The sequence below is a fragment of the Aquarana catesbeiana genome, linkage group LG02 (genome assembly GCF_042186555.1).
Source record: "Aquarana catesbeiana isolate 2022-GZ linkage group LG02, ASM4218655v1, whole genome shotgun sequence".
Classification (NCBI taxonomy): Eukaryota; Metazoa; Chordata; class Amphibia; order Anura; family Ranidae; genus Aquarana; species Aquarana catesbeiana.
Genome location: NC_133325.1, coordinates 362,617,562 through 362,633,055, shown reverse-complemented (window position 1 = coordinate 362,633,055; position 15,494 = coordinate 362,617,562). Strand labels below are relative to the sequence as shown.

The 15,494-nt window shown below is 41.5% G+C and overlaps 2 protein-coding genes and 1 non-coding gene across 3 annotated transcripts in view; 2 read left to right on the top strand and 1 right to left on the bottom strand.

Annotated features, from left to right (window-relative positions):
• Positions 1–15,494, top strand: part of CCT6A (chaperonin containing TCP1 subunit 6A) — a 47,934-nt gene that overhangs the window by 28,397 nt on the left and 4,043 nt on the right. The window contains exons 6-12 of the mRNA XM_073615072.1: positions 1,367–1,477; positions 2,563–2,722; positions 10,462–10,544; positions 10,634–10,730; positions 10,817–10,964; positions 13,764–13,897; positions 15,017–15,119. Coding sequence (XP_073471173.1) covers positions 1,367–1,477; positions 2,563–2,722; positions 10,462–10,544; positions 10,634–10,730; positions 10,817–10,964; positions 13,764–13,897; positions 15,017–15,119 — 836 coding nt within the window. The remainder of the gene's footprint in view (positions 1–1,366; positions 1,478–2,562; positions 2,723–10,461; positions 10,545–10,633; positions 10,731–10,816; positions 10,965–13,763; positions 13,898–15,016; positions 15,120–15,494) is intronic.
• On the top strand, positions 1,164–1,285 carry LOC141130739 (small nucleolar RNA SNORA15). The gene has a single exon (XR_012242501.1). It is a non-coding gene; the product is annotated as a small nucleolar RNA SNORA15 (small nucleolar RNA).
• On the bottom strand, positions 7,773–9,957 carry LOC141128031 (E3 ubiquitin-protein ligase MARCHF7-like). Its single transcript, XM_073615071.1, is given in 3 exon segments — positions 7,773–8,425; positions 8,428–9,117; positions 9,120–9,957. Coding segments are annotated over 3 exon segments (1,665 nt in total). The 5' UTR covers positions 9,661–9,957; the 3' UTR covers positions 7,773–7,991.

Genomic DNA, 15,494 nt, shown 5'->3' with positions numbered 1-15,494 from the left:
ATATATATATATATATATATATATATATATATATATATATATATATATTTTTTTTTTAATATAATTTCTGCACAGAGCGGCTGCCCTGTAGCAGTAAATGTGCTAGGGGTTAATGTAAGCCTGTCTTCACACAATATTATGAACCAGTGTAATAAGCGGCATATGGTCAAGATCATACCCGCAGCTCTCTAAAGTTCTAAACTCCAACTGCAGGAATTGTAAAAGTTCCTCTCTTGCAGTGGTGTTTGTCGGTATCTGGCACTCTTTCCATGTGTGGCAATCAGCAGTATGTGTTAAAAGTGGTTGTAAACTTCAAAAATAAATAATGGTAAAGCATCCCTAATTGTTTTACCAATCTGCTTGTGCCCTTTTTTCAGTAAAATTTACTTTTAGGTAAATTATCTTTTGAACCTACCAGGCACTGTGTCTTCGTAGTTCAATCTTCAAGCTCACCCAGCTAGCGTAATAGGACACATATGATGCAAGATCATATCTGCAGGGCCTCTTTTAGGGCCAGTTCACACCAGATGCAGTTCTGTGAGCCTTTTTTTTTTTTTTTTTTTTTACACTAAAAATGCATGCACAGTGTTTTCCATGTATACAGATGGCTTTAGTTCACACCAATGCAGTCAGTTCCTGGTCAGTTTCAGAGCCTTTGGAATGCATGGAAAACGCTGTGCATGCATTTTTTAGGGCCAGTTCACACCACAAAAATGCACTCCAGTTACGTTCCGGATCAGTTTTTGCTTACAGTTAACACCACATGCAGTTCTAGTGCTTTTTTCGTACAATTTGCTAGGTTCCAGTACAGTTCTGTGCACCGGATACTGACTGCATTGGTGTGAACTAGAGCCATTGGAATACATGGAAAACACTGTGCATGTCAGATTCCTGACCAGGTGCTGTCATGTTATGGGGGGAGGTGGCATACAGATACAGAAGAGCATTGATTGCATTGAAACTTCAGGGGTTGTAAGGCTTTTCGGTATGCTGTTTGAAATATACAAAATTACTTTTCCTTTGCAGAATTTCTCACAGGTGGTGTGCTTGGATTTACAATGCTTCTATTTTATATTGGTTGGAACCACACTTGCTCTTTTAGTTTTGTCTTATACTGTAAGAGGCTTTTACATAAAATGTGTGCAGTTATGTTCTATTTGCCTGCATGGATGAATTCTGCATCATCGTGTGGTGATTTTTGCAGTCAGACACCATGCTAGAGTAAACTTCAACTGTGCTTTCCTATGGCATTCTGTTTAGCATGTCTGCACACTTGAGTACAGTTTGCCTCATTTAGTGTATGTTTATTATGCATTTCTTGTTTTACTTCTGTTGTTTCTCAGATTGGATTTGTTTCTTTCCTTAGGCTTATAAGAGGGCTAGTACTTGATCATGGGGCTCGCCATCCAGACATGAAAAAGAGAGTTGAAGATGCATTTATTCTTACATGCAATGTGTCTCTAGAATATGAAAAAACGTAAGTGCTCATTCATGTTGTCCTTGGGGAAAACGCCTGCTATATGTGTATAGATGTTTAAAAGACACCTTATAAGTAGTATAAAGAAAAATTGAAAAGAAAAAGGTGAAACAAATTCATTTCCCTTGCAAATGTTTAGCGCAAATCGGGATCTCCGTAACCAGTCCAGACCAGCTGCTTGCAGTGCATGAGTACCAATTCTTCCTATGTAGTGTAAAGATAAAATTGCTCTTCCCTTTTTTTTTTTTTTTTTTTTCAGTTTCCATCTCTAAAAAAAAAAAACGTTACTGCCCTTTAGTGTCCACTACACTCTCGCCTACATCCTTGTATCATCACTGTCACCACAGTATCTGCATTAGCTTCTCTTGGAGGTCCCCTCAGCTGTCCATGCTACAGCACACTCCTTTCCGTGCCTGTTCACTGAGCTCTGTGCTCCAATCTCTCATCAGCACAATTTAATTCTGCATAGTGGCTTAACTTGAATTTCTTTTAGCTTCTGCTTTGGTGTTCCTCCATCTCTTGCATTCGTGTGTGTGTTTCTCGTGTCTCGTCTCTCTCTGTGTCAGTACTAACACTTTTAAGTCTTATAAAGTGGCAATTGAATCCCTGTCACAAGGGGGCAGAGACGCCCTAAAGAGCAGCTCTAAAAATGTCCAGTGTGCATGAGGCCTTATTAATTGACGTAAATATTTACTGCATTATTGCCAAAAATTAGCCATTACAAAAATGGTGACGACTTTGAACTGAGAGGTTAGTTTAATCTGGTTTAGATTCTGATATTCCTTTCTTGCAATTGCTAGAATGGTTGTGAAAATTGTGCCTTATGATATGAATGTTCTATGTAATACAAGATTACCACAACCAGCGTGGCATGTAAGCTATTTTTTTTTTTTTTTGTATCTTCAATTTGCAACTTCTGTCTAAATTGTGCAGTTGCTGTAAAGCTGCCATTACCAATAATAGTATTTGAATAAATACCTGTTGTCTGTAAAAACTTTAGGTCCTGGTTGGCTAGATTTTTTTTTTTTTTTTTTTTTTTTTTTTTTTTTTTTAGAGTTTTTAATTATGTCACTTTGTCATTTCAGGGAAGTAAACTCTGGATTCTTCTACAAAAGTGCAGATGAGCGTGAGAAACTTGTTAAAGCAGAAAGGAAATTTATTGAGGAAAGGGTAAAAAAAATCATAGCTTTGAAACAGAAGGTGTGTGGTGATTCTGGCAAAGGCTTCATTGTGCTCAACCAGAAGGTGAGTTATCATTTCAAAGTATTTTACGTAAAGCACAGAGAACACCCAAGTGTGATGTATAGCACCCTTGGCCAGCAAATCTGTGCAAGATTGATGACTGTCCTTTTCCTCTGCGTCTGGTGAAAATAGCCATTCACAGGCACGTATTCATAAGTACAGTACATAGCGACAGATCTAATGTCTGCTTATAGGCAGAACTGCATGATCCAAGTTTTTTTGGTTAATTTAAAGCATCAACTACCCTTTCAGTAAAATGCTTTCTAAAATTAGTTTTGACCTTTCCTCCAGTTAGTTTGAGGTCATGTCCCATATTCTTGATTTTGGTTTCATATTGAAAAAAAACACCCTTCTGAACCTTATTCACATCCTTGATGTATGTAAAGGTTTCAATCATGTCTCCCCTTTCCCATCTTTCCTCCAGAGCGGGGGTCAGAAACTTGTAGATCGTAATCTACCAGTAGATCGCGGCCAGGTGCCTGGTAGATCTCGTTCTGGGTTTGCTGACCCGCCATCCCAGAGCATCACACAGTGCAATGCAGAGCATGTAAAGTTGGAGCTGTAGTAGGGAGCAAGAGCCTCTTAAAGCAGTTGGAAACCCTTTACAACCACTTTCACCTACAGGTAAGCCTAGATTAAGGCTTACCTGTAGGTGCTGGTAATATCTCCTAAACCTACACGGTTTAGGAGATATTTACAATTCCCTGTACGATGAGTTCTGCACATGCGCTGATGTATTCGGCACATACGCACTTTAGAAAGGGCACACTGTGCCGTTTTCTAGCTGGGGTCATGCTGCAGCTCCCACGTGCATGTACGAGAGTGACTTCACGCGACTCTAGTCACAGAGCCGGAGTTAAGCATAGTAGCCCATTATGCTTTACCTTTGCAGGGAAACAAAGAGGAAGTAAATCCCATCGGGGTTTACTTCCTCTTTTAGCTGGTACCTCCTCTGTAGTGCTGGCTCCTGTCCCATGCAGTGCTACTAACTGCACTCCACCTCTTATTCCGGCTAGCAGTCTCCAGAGGGGTGCCAGCAGCAGGAAAGGATCTTGGGGTCAGTTTGAAACAATACACTAGGCATAATAGTAGAAGGCTGCTTTCACACTGATGTGCTGCAAGTTTATATACACCGTGGGTGCAGGGCAATAAACCTGCAGCTTTCCTGCGAGTTTGCTGCGCTTAGCCATAGACTTCTATTACATCCTGCAGGTTTGGTGCACCTTCTGAATGCTCACTGAAACTCCTGAATGCAGGAGTTTTGGTGCACTTTCAAAAGGTGCACCACACCTGCAGGATATAATAGAATGTCTATGGCAAAGCGCCGCTAACCCAGGAAAGCTGCAAATGCGCTGGTAAACCGCAGCACATCAGTGTGAAAGTAGCCTTATAAGGGGGTTCAGAACAATAAGTGCTCATTTACATTTTCAGTCTGGGGGGTGGTAACACTCCATAGTTGACGTGTTTTTACCACCCCTGCTTCAACTGCACCCCCTTTTTCTGCAGTGCCCTGCAACCTCGTGCAGGACAATAAAGCAGGCAGCGATGAGTTGCTTTATCACCACCTGCTTTAACCCTATGGGCCCCTGCAAAAGCAAGCCTCAGCAGCCAAAATGGGTAGGGGTTGGGGCGGTAAACTCAAGCACAGGGTTTTACCACCCCCAACTTTACATGTGAACGAGCCCTAAAGGTGCTATGGAATGCAACTAAGGGCTCATTCACAAGCGATCTGAGTGTGTTTGACAGGTGGTGAGGAGGCGATGTGTTTCCTCCTCACTGCCTGATTTAAACTCTTGATTGCTGTGCAATGCACGCAATTGCGACACGGTAGTACGGCAATTCAAGGTATAAATCTGGTGCAAGGAGGCAACACTGTGCCCGGTGATCTATAACTTCTATGTTCAGGTAGATCTCCACCTTTTTAAGGTTGCCTACCCTTGTTCCAGACTGTACATATTAAGTTCCTGAAGTCGCTCTCGATATGTTTTATCCCCCACACCTTTTACCATTTTTGTTACCCATCTCTGGACTTGTTCTGTCTTTAATATTTTTTTTTGTAAGTGAGGTCTCCAGAACTGGACATTGTATTCTAAATAAGGTCTCACTAAAGATCTATATAGGGGATCGGTACCTCCTCCTTCCTGCTGGTGATGCATCATAGAATCCTATTCGCTTTTCCCACTGCCTGGTCACATTGTTTGCTCATTTTGCAATCATCTGAAATGAGCACCCCCAAATCTTTTTTCCTCTGTAGTGCTTGCTGACACTACCTCCAATGTTGTGCTCTCAAAGGGGATTCTTTTTTTCCTAGGTACATCATTTTATATTTAGAAACATTGAACTGCAGTTTCCACTGCTTTGACCAATCTTCCAGCATTGCCAAATCATGTGCCATGTTGGACACCTCCGGGGATATGAACCCTATTACACGCCTTTGTATCATCAGCAAAAAGACATATCTTGCCCAAGAAACCTTTAGTTATATCACTTACATAGAGATTAAATAGAACAGAACCCAGTACAGAGCCTTGTGGTACCCCACTAGTGACTGCTCTCTGTTCTGAGTGAACCCCATTTAGAACCATACTCTGGTATCTATCTTTTAGCCAGCTGCAAATCCACTGAACCACCCAAGAGTTACGTCCTAGCTTGTACAACTTTTGTATTAGATCATTATGTGGAACTGTATCAAATGCCTTGCTGAAATCAAGATATGCTATGTCCACAGCACCACCCTGGTCCAAAACACTGGTAATAAAAAAATTAAATTTGACATGATCTGCCCCCAAAGCCAGGCTGCTTTGGGTCTATAGAGAGTTGTGTATTTTTAAGTGATCGATGATGATTTAGTGAACCATATTGATTTTTTCTTCCGTTTTATACTTCCTGACTTGCCTGGTATATAATCTATTTGCCTCCAGGATGTAGATTTTAACAGTGGCCGCTCAATACTTACTCCTGTCATTTTACCCCAACCTTTCAATAAATTTTTTAGAATAATGTTAAATCGATGCCCCATTGTAAAATCTTTCTTGTAAATTACCAATTTCAGTTAAAAAAAAAAAAAAAACGTACAATTTTTATGACAGTTTTTACAGATGTATAAAAGAAACATACATCGGTGCTATGTAGAAAAGAGCAGGTGTATATATTTTTTTTTTGTCCATACAACATATTTATTTCCATTGTACAACTAAAACATTAAACGTGTTGTGTTTTTTTTTTTTTTTTTTTTTTTTTTTTTTTTTTAATTTTGTAGCCTCTACTTTACATTTAATGGAAAGTTGTTTTTTTTTTTTTTTTTTTCTGGTTGAAAAAATGTACTATATACAGTATCTGGAAAGACAAAAAAAGGTGTGTTGTTTTTTTTTTTTTTTTCATTAAGTCTTCAAGATAATATTGCTCCTTACCTAAAAAGAGTCCCAAGGCAGACCTAGATAAAGTCAGACAGCTATACAAAAACCCTTGTCAAACAGTCAACACTGAAGGGTAGGCATTATATAAAAACAGGAGCCTGCAATAAGGCAAGGTGTTTTGACCCTTAAGGGTAACAAGAACTTGGGCATATTCAGCCTCTTTTGCAAAAACACATTTTAACCCCTTCCCGCCGACCGAACGCATATATGCGTACTCGGCTTTCCGGGGTTATACCGGGATGATGCCCGCAGCTGCAGGCATCATCCCGGTACCGTTGTTTTCAGCGGGCGATCGGCTACCCGAGTATAACAACCGATGCGGCTAAAAGCCGTTCGGTTGTTATACCGGAGGAGCGGGAGGGGACATCCCCCCCCTCCCGCCGCTGTTACCGGGCCTCCCGTGCGATCGGGAGGCCCGGTGTCCGTTCCGCTGCCTTCGGCGGCTGGGGGCGGACTGGAACGAAGCTGCGAGCGGCTTCGTTCCAGCCTTCTTGCTGTAAACGCGGAAGCGACGTCATGACGTCACTTCCCGTTTACTCGGCTGCCAATGGCGCCGAATTTAAAAAAGTACACAGTATTCAGAATCGCCGTTTTCGGCGATCTGAATACTTTGAAGTGTAAAGGAGGGATGGGGGGTCTTTTAGACCCCCCCATCCCTCCATAAAGAGTACCTGTCACCACATATTACTGTCACAAGGGATGTTTACATTGCTTGTGACAGCAATAAAAAAAAAAAAAAATTTTAAACACAATTTCTAAAGTACAAAAATAAATAAAATAAATAAAAAAAAAAAAAAAAAAAATTTTTTAAAGTGCCCCTGTCCCCGCGAGCTCGCGCAGCGAAGAAAACGCATACGGAAGTCGCGCCCGCATATGTAAACGGTGTTCAAACCACACATGTGAGGTATCGCCGCGATCGTCAGAGCGAGAGCAATAATTCTAGCCCTAGACCTCTTCTGTAGCTCAAACCTGGTAACCGCAAAAAATTTTTAAAGCGTCGCCTATGGAAATTCAAAGGTACCGTAGTTCGTCGCCATTCCACGAGTGCGTGCAATTATAAAGGGTGACATGTTTGGTATCTATTTACTCGGCGTAACATCATCTTTCACATTATACAAAATAATTGGGGTAACTTTACTGTTTGGATTTTTTAAAATTCATGAAAGTGTCACTTTTCCAAAAATTTGCGTTTAAAACACCGCTGCACAAATACCGTGCAATAAAAAATATTGCAACAATCGTCATTTTATTCTCTAGATTCTCTGCTAAAAAAATATATATAATGTTTGGGGGTTCTAAGTAATTTTCTAGCAAAAAATATGGATTTTAACACCAAATTTCAAAAATAGGCTTAGTCATGAAAGGGTTAATAGACAGGTGCCCTTGAGAAGACCATGGTGGAGTTTGCCATGGTGATCTCTAGATTTCCCAGGATGGATATGCTGTGCTCTTGGCAGTTCGACACAAAAATGGTCATCTCTGCTTTGCAGGCAATACTATAGGATAGAAATAGGCTGAACACATGCCACTTAGTACAACATGTAGAAAAAAACAGAACAAAAACATAGATAATTAACAGTCAATGCTTTAAGCAAACAAAAAGGCAGATTAAATCTTACAAAAAAGAGAAAGGCCAGACTGGTTCTTGTTACCCATGATGGAATCTTTCTTGTAAGCCGATTCAGTATTATAGATTGCTCATCAAGTGCAACAAGTGAATAGAGGGCAAAAGGGTGATTCGATATGCATCACAAGCACTGAAGTATTCAGGAAAATAAACAAATCTCTGCATATTTGCAGGTGGGTCATCTTTTCTGAACAGGTAACATGTTTGCAGAAAAACTGCACGTGCATCTTCACACCTGTTCATCTTCTGAATCATCTGACGTGTCAAGATCTTCCATGTGTGCTTGAAGGGTCTGGGCAAGATTGATAAATCTAACCTGAGTGTTTGCTTCATTAGCTGCCCCCAGCATGTCAGAGAAGTGCTGCTCACACAAGTGCAGTAAGACGACCAGATACAATCCAGAGCTTATGAATTCATATTCAGCCCTATCATTTGCATGTGCCTGATAAAGCTCTTGAATGTCAAAATCTTCCAAGTTCAGATCGAGCTTCTCTTTACACAATTCACATGTAGTTATGGTTTCCAAACTAGAACCAGAGTTGATCTTGGCATGCAGCCATCTTTTCATACAGTCCTGGTGAATATATTGCAAGCTACCAGAACACTTGCATGGCTCAATAAAGGGATTACTTGGACTGGATGCTCCAGTCTGACATATTCTCCACCTTCTTCTTCCTCAGAGTCCTCTAGTAGAAAGCTCTCTTTAATTTTCTTCAGCTTCTCCAGATCTCTTGAGGAGTCTTCAGTCTTTTCACTTTCTTGTCCATCACTTGTCCTACCTGAGGGAACAATATCTACAGTTATCATGACATTGTCTGATAAGGAACTCCCTAGTGCAGCCTGCACTGAGAAGTGTAGGAGAGGGCTAGGATGCATGCCTGAAATTCCTGAATTTCTCCTGCTGAAGAGGGTCTCCGCTATAGTGGCAGCAGCTGAACTGCTGCTCGGAGAGTCTGATGATCGGGGAGAACTCCTAGTTGCAGCAGCAGCCCCTGGAGCATTGATTTGTACTTTCATCTAATGAAGAATCTTCTTGTGATGCCCTTCTAAAAGGATTGTGTATTCTGCTAGTGTCAGAGGTAGAGGAGGCTCTGTCTCATCTCTTCCTTCCCGTCTCCTAGAGAACAGTGGTGCGCATCTATTCCTGAAAGAAGGCAGCCATGATCCTGAAGTCCTAGTTTCATAATCTTCTGACCTGTAGCTTTCAGCATCAGAATCTGAACTCTGATTTGGAGACAATGTTGAAATGCCCCATCTTCTCCTTCTAAGAAATGCAAATCCCTGAGATTGTTCAGAAGGCCTATTTTCTAGTGCTTCACTGTTGGCATGGATGGTAGGACTGGGTTCAGGAGCAACACTATGTAAACTTGAATGTGTTTTTCTGCATCTTGTGACCTTCTACTTGAAGAATCCTGGCTGGACCTCCTAGAAAAGAAGGTGGAAGACATACTAGATGCAAGGCGAGACAGGAGGTGCCTTGTACGCCTGCCATCACCATCTGTAGTTTGGTCACTTCTTGGCATCTGTGATGAAGGCGAGATTCTTTCTGAAGTACTCCGTGATGTAGCCTCTTTTTGGCTTGCGGAGTGATGAACCTCAGAGGAAATGTGCCTCTGTGGAGAGCGTAGATCTCTGTAAGTTGTTATTCTTGAACTCCTGCTTGAATCTCTAGTAAATGAAGGGCTCTGTGAAGGCAACTGGCGGCTGACTGATGTGTTGAGTCGAACTGTGCTTAGAGAGTTGTCTTTTGGTCTAGCGCCTTGCGCATATGAAGAAACTCTGTCCTGCAGATATGAAGTGATATCACCATTTCTATGCCCATAATCGCCAAGCTCGTGTATAGAGGTGTCTGTTCTTCTGTCCCGATCACGCGCCCTTGATAATTCAGTATGAAACATTGATGTCCTAGGAAAGCGTCCATACCTGCTTGATGATTCTGAAGAAGTGGAGTTATAGTTTGAATTAGTCCTTCCACCATTAAGAGGGGTAAATCCAGAATAGGATAGTTTAGGTCTCCTAGAATCCCAGTCTTGTTGGCTGCCCAGTCCAAGTGCTCTGCGACCGCTCTAAAGGATCATACCAAGATGGCTGTGATGATGCTGTTGAAACTCTGCTTCTGTTTCCCAAGAAGCTCCCAGATACTGGGCGGTCATATGTCCCTGAGCAGCGCTGATAGCTGGATGAAGGAGTCTTTCAAGATGGTTCAATGGTCTCCCTCTCTCTGGAAACCCAGTCTCTCCTTGAACGCAATGGGCTAGAGTCCTGAAAGTCCAAGTCAGGTCTCAAAGAGCTATCACTTGTACGATAGGTGTCACTTTGACCTCCTAACCTGTTCGATCTAAACATCCTGGTTGTTAAAGGTGAAGTATGGGAAGGCTGGACTGTTATAGGTCAGGGCAATCTTGATGGCTTAGGTTCCATGTCAACCGTCTGAGCTCAGCTTCTCTCGGCCTGCCACAACCCGTAGGAAAAATGGCGGCGTCTTTTTATGTCATACGGGCCCCAGCACGCCGGTCAGCTTGGGATATATTTTTTGATGTGTGTATTGTTCCCTTGTGCCATGCTTTCTGTAAGTCTTGTTTTTGTTCATGTAAATTTATTTTTACTAATTGTATATGAAAATGTACAAAATTTTCCCAACGTAATTTTATCTGGTATCATTTTTTTTTTTTTTTTTTTTTTTTTTCTCCCCCTTTCAGGGAATAGACCCATTTTCCTTGGATGCCCTTGCAAAGGAGGGGATTGTAGCTCTCCGCAGAGCAAAGAGGAGAAACATGGAGAGGTGAACTAATTTTTTTTTTTTTTTTTTTTTTTTTTCTTACAACGGTTTCTGTATACATTTTGTATTGACCTTAGCCGTTTTTGTTTTAGACTAACATTGGCTTGTGGTGGCAGTGCAATGAATTCAGTGGATGACCTCACCCCAGAGTGTTTAGGACATGCTGGTCTTGTCTATGAGTATACAATGGTAAGTGGTAGAAGTCCTTACATGTTAGAATCTACTCCCTCCATATGCATTAACTTTTTTTTAATGTAATGAATTTCTCATTTTAGGGCGAGGAGAAGTTTACTTTCATAGAACAATGTGACCATCCACGCTCTGTCACCTTGCTGGTTAAGGGGCCAAATAAGCACACCCTAACTCAAATAAAAGATGCCATTAGGGATGGCTTGCGAGCTGTTAAAAACGCAATTGAAGATGGTAAGTTGTTTCCAAGAACTTGGGTTTAAACTTGGCTAAAATAGAACCTGTACCTATGAGATCATATTATAAAAAAACATAACAGACTTGGATATTTAATTTTACAGAAACCTCATCGGATTACAATTCTGAATGATGCGGATACAGCAATTTTTAATAATTGAGAACCTGAGATTGTTATCAATAAATATATAGTGGGAGGGTGTACTCAGTCAATTTGTTACAATTATGTTTAGGTCCTTGCATTACAATGATTAATACATTTTTCTTCATATCTAACTGGTATATTCCTAGCTTCAGATTACTTCACTTATGGTAACTAGGTTACTAAGCTTATAGACTGTGTGCAGTCCCACTGTGTTAACAAAACAGTTTGCCACCTGCTCTCTTATTCATCACAACAAAAGCAGATGCTAGCCACAAAATTTTACATTCTACAGGCATCCACTTGATGTCCACAAACGCCCACTGGTCATACTCCTGTATAGTTCTAACAGTTGATATGGTGCTAATGCAACTGTGTCCTGTGCTTCATTCTCCTTCACTATTTTCAAGTGGTGGAATATGTGCAGCAGCAATGGGGATTGTAGCTGTGCATACCCTCCTATATCAACATTTGAATAAAACCTCTTCCATATAGGGAGCACACATCATCTTTTCTTTTATGTCACTTTTTTTTTTTCTTCATGATTCCATCATAACAAACTGCTCCTCACTGCTGAGCCAGAGATGGGGTGATATTTCAAAGTACACGCCATTGCTGAATTTAGAATGAGGTGAGACGGTGGCATTTTTAGATCCTCTGTTCAATCCAGAATGGGAGGGGTGGATATTTTTAAAGTGAAGAAAATGCCATTAGCACACCAAGGATTTCTGGAAAGGGTCCAAAGCTTTATTTCGTGGTCATATGATAGATATACATACATCTGTATATCTATTATGTGACCACAAAATAAAGCTTTGGACCCTTTCCAGGAATCCTTGGTGTGCTGATGACATTTTCTTCACTTTGATTATCCATGGTTTCCAGCCCATGGCCATTACAGCACCCATCATCACTGAACAGCCGGTTTTCTTGAAAGTGTGCATGGGGAACATTGCGTTTTTATTATTTTTGTCTGTGGTTGGCTGACTGACTTTGACAGCCGCAGGAGACAATGGTGCCGCAGCTGTGTCTCAGCCAATCAGAAGCTATGTTTTCGGACTGCCGAGGGACTCGTGGACATCGCTGGCTCAGGTAAGTAATTAGGGGGCGCTGGGGAAGTTGCTACACAAAGGATTTTTTTATATTAAGATAAAAAAAAAACCTTCTGCCTTTACAACTCTAAGTTTTTACATTTTAACCACCTCAGTACACTTGCACCCCCTTCCTGCCCAAGCCATTTTTCAGCTTTCAGCGCTGTCACACTTTGAATGACGATTGTGCGGTCATTCTACACTGTAACCATGTGAATTTTTTCTCATTTTCTTCACACAAATAGCTTTGTTTTGGTGGTATTTAATCACTTCTGGGTTTTCTATTTTTTCCTAAAAAAAAAATAAATTAAAAAAAAAAAAATTTGAAGAAAAAAAAAGTTTTTCTTTTAGTTTCTTTCAGTAAATTTTGTAAATAAGAAGTAATTTTTCTCTTTCACTGATGGGCGCTGATGAGGCGACATTGATGGGCATTGATGGACGGCACCGGTGGGTGGCATTGATGGACGGCACCGGTGGGTGGCATTGATGGACGGCACCGGTGGGTGGCATTGATGGACGGCACCGGTGGGTGGCATTGACTAGCATCACTAATGGCCACTGATTTCTGGCACTGGTGGGCACTGATTGCTGGCAGTGGTGGGCACTTAATTGTAATCAGGGCACTGATGATCAGTGCCCTGATTTCATCCCTAAATGTCCTCTGTCAGTGTGAGGCGAGGAGCGCCGATTACCGGCATCTCCGTGTTTACATGTGACTGGCTGTGATTGGACACAGCCGATCACATGGTAAAAAAGCCGCGGCTCTTTACAGAGATCGGGGTCACGCCATGTCCTAGCAACATGGCACGGGCACACGAGCGGTCGTTCTGGGAGGTCGTCATGACATCCACCCAGAACGAGAGCTGCACCACCCAGCCGTCATTTGACAGTGGGCGGGCGGCAAGTGGTTAAAGGGACAATACGCTACAAATCCATTTAGAAGTCATTTCTAGGGATTCTGCACTACTGAGTAGTCTATATGGAGAGTAGTACACTTCCAGCAACACTTAAAGTGATATTAAAGGCTGATTAAAAAAAACAAACATGCATATTCTTGCCTACTCTGTGCAATGGTTTTGCACAGAACAACCCCGATCCTCCTCCAGTCCCCGGCCAGTGCTCCTGGCCCCTCCCTCCTGCCGAGTCACCTCTGTGTCCCATTCACACATTGAGCGTGGCTCTGCCCTGACCCCGCGCTCTCCTCATTGGCTCACTGGCTGCGATTGACAGTAGCGGGAGCCATTGGCTCCCGCTACTGTCTCGGCTAATTAGCAAGAAAGAGACCCACGAGAGCCATGGCTCTTGTGCAGATCACTGGATCAAGATGGGGCTCAGGTAAGTATTGGGGAGGGGCTGCTGCACAGAGAAGGTTCTATGCATGAAGGTAAAAAAAAACTCGAGCCTTTACAACTACTGCTAATCTTTAGTGTTCATTGTATATAAAATATAAAAAATGTAAGTGTATAGGAGGTAATACTGTTCACCTCTACAAGACAACAGTTGGTAGTCATTTCGCTTTTGCACATGAATGCACTTCGTCTTATTATCTCTTTCTGTGAACAGGATGTGTTGTGGCTGGTGCAGGTGCATTAGAAGTTGCTATTGCTGATGCTCTTGTCAAGCATAAGCCTAATGTGAAAGGACGAGCCCAGCTTGGTGTGCAAGCTTTCGCTGATGCTCTTCTCATCATTCCCAAGGTACTAATGGAAGCGTTATTTGTGTGTCCAAGGTTAGAGTAAGAATATTGGTGTGAACGGCAATAATATGTCGGTTCCCTGCACTTTTTTATTAAAAAAAAAAAAATTCTGTCGGTTAGAAATCTATTTTGGTAGGTTGTATTATATATTTTTTTTTTTTTCACTGTGGTATTACTTCTTGGAACTATTTGTCATGTAAGATTATTGAAATGTTGCATAGTTAAGTTTAAACTCCCAAATACCATGCTTAAGGTAAATATTTGAAGGTGAAAGTTCAAGTTTTAGTCACATATGATAATTGCATAGGCCCCGCAGCGCATCTGCCTACATGATGGTTTCCGAGCCATCTGCGCATGTATGGGGTTTCACACACAGGCTGACAAAATGGAAGTCAAACTTTCCCTGTCTTGGCACATCTCTACATGGTGCCAGAGGTGGGTGTGTGAAGTCTGGCCAAAAGTGGGGCTGAAGATCAGCTTTAATACAGTAGTCAGACACTTATTTGTGAAAGATGGTATGTAATGCTGCTCGAGCAGCTAGGCTCTTGGAATATGCAACATTACAAGAAGTTAAAGCCATTTGATGGAAATTTTTTTGACATTACTGATTTGTAATCTTTATTGAATGAGAAGTAACTATCATTTTTCAGCCACAATAGCTGCATTTCACTTTTTTTTAGCACATTAAAGCGGGATCTTCACTGCATCTGAGCACCACAAACCAAAAACACTATTTAAGTCAGTTTTATTATTCAAAGCAAATTCCCCTATCCACCCATGTCTCCATGCTTTATTTTGTTGAGAAATCACTTTGAAACCTGCCTACACAAGAAACCAGGGAGTAACTGAAGAAATATAAACAACAAAAGTTTAAAATAAATATGATGTACTTTACGATCTATTTACTAATACTAGCAACATGAAGATTAAAAATAATCAATGTTGATTTGGAGAGTGAAGTTCCACTTTAAAGGTAACAACAGCAAGAGTAAATGTAGATATCCAAAGTACTATGACCATCTAATCTTTTATATATTTATAAAAGCTGTAATTTGGATTCGTAATGCTGCTTAATCTCTCTATTAATGAGTCTTTTTTTTTTTTGACTTCTTCTGTAAAGGTTCTTGCTCAGAATTCAGGATATGACCCACAGGAGACATTGGTAAAACTTCAGACAGAATATGCTGAAACAGGCCAACTCATTGGTGTAGACTTGAACACAGGTAACCTTTGTAACCGCTTCCGGACCACCCACCGTGGATATACGTCGCTACTTTGACATTTTAATACCGTTATGGCAGCATATAGCTGCCAAAACCCTGTTGTTTATCCACGGGTGGCGATACTTTCACATAAAAGTGGTCTCGACGACAGATTTGCCACAAGATCACTTTTTTGGGCGACAGGAGAGGTGTCTTCTGGGCATCTCTGCTGCTTACCGGAGCCGTTGGAAGCAGCGGAAACGATCCGATCCCCGGGATGGATGGGCAGGAAGTCGAGTGAGGGCATGGTGGCCCCCACTCAACTCTATGCCCTTGGAGGACTGGAGCGACGTCAAATGTCACTTCCGGCCTTAAAGAGACAATTTTACATTTAAA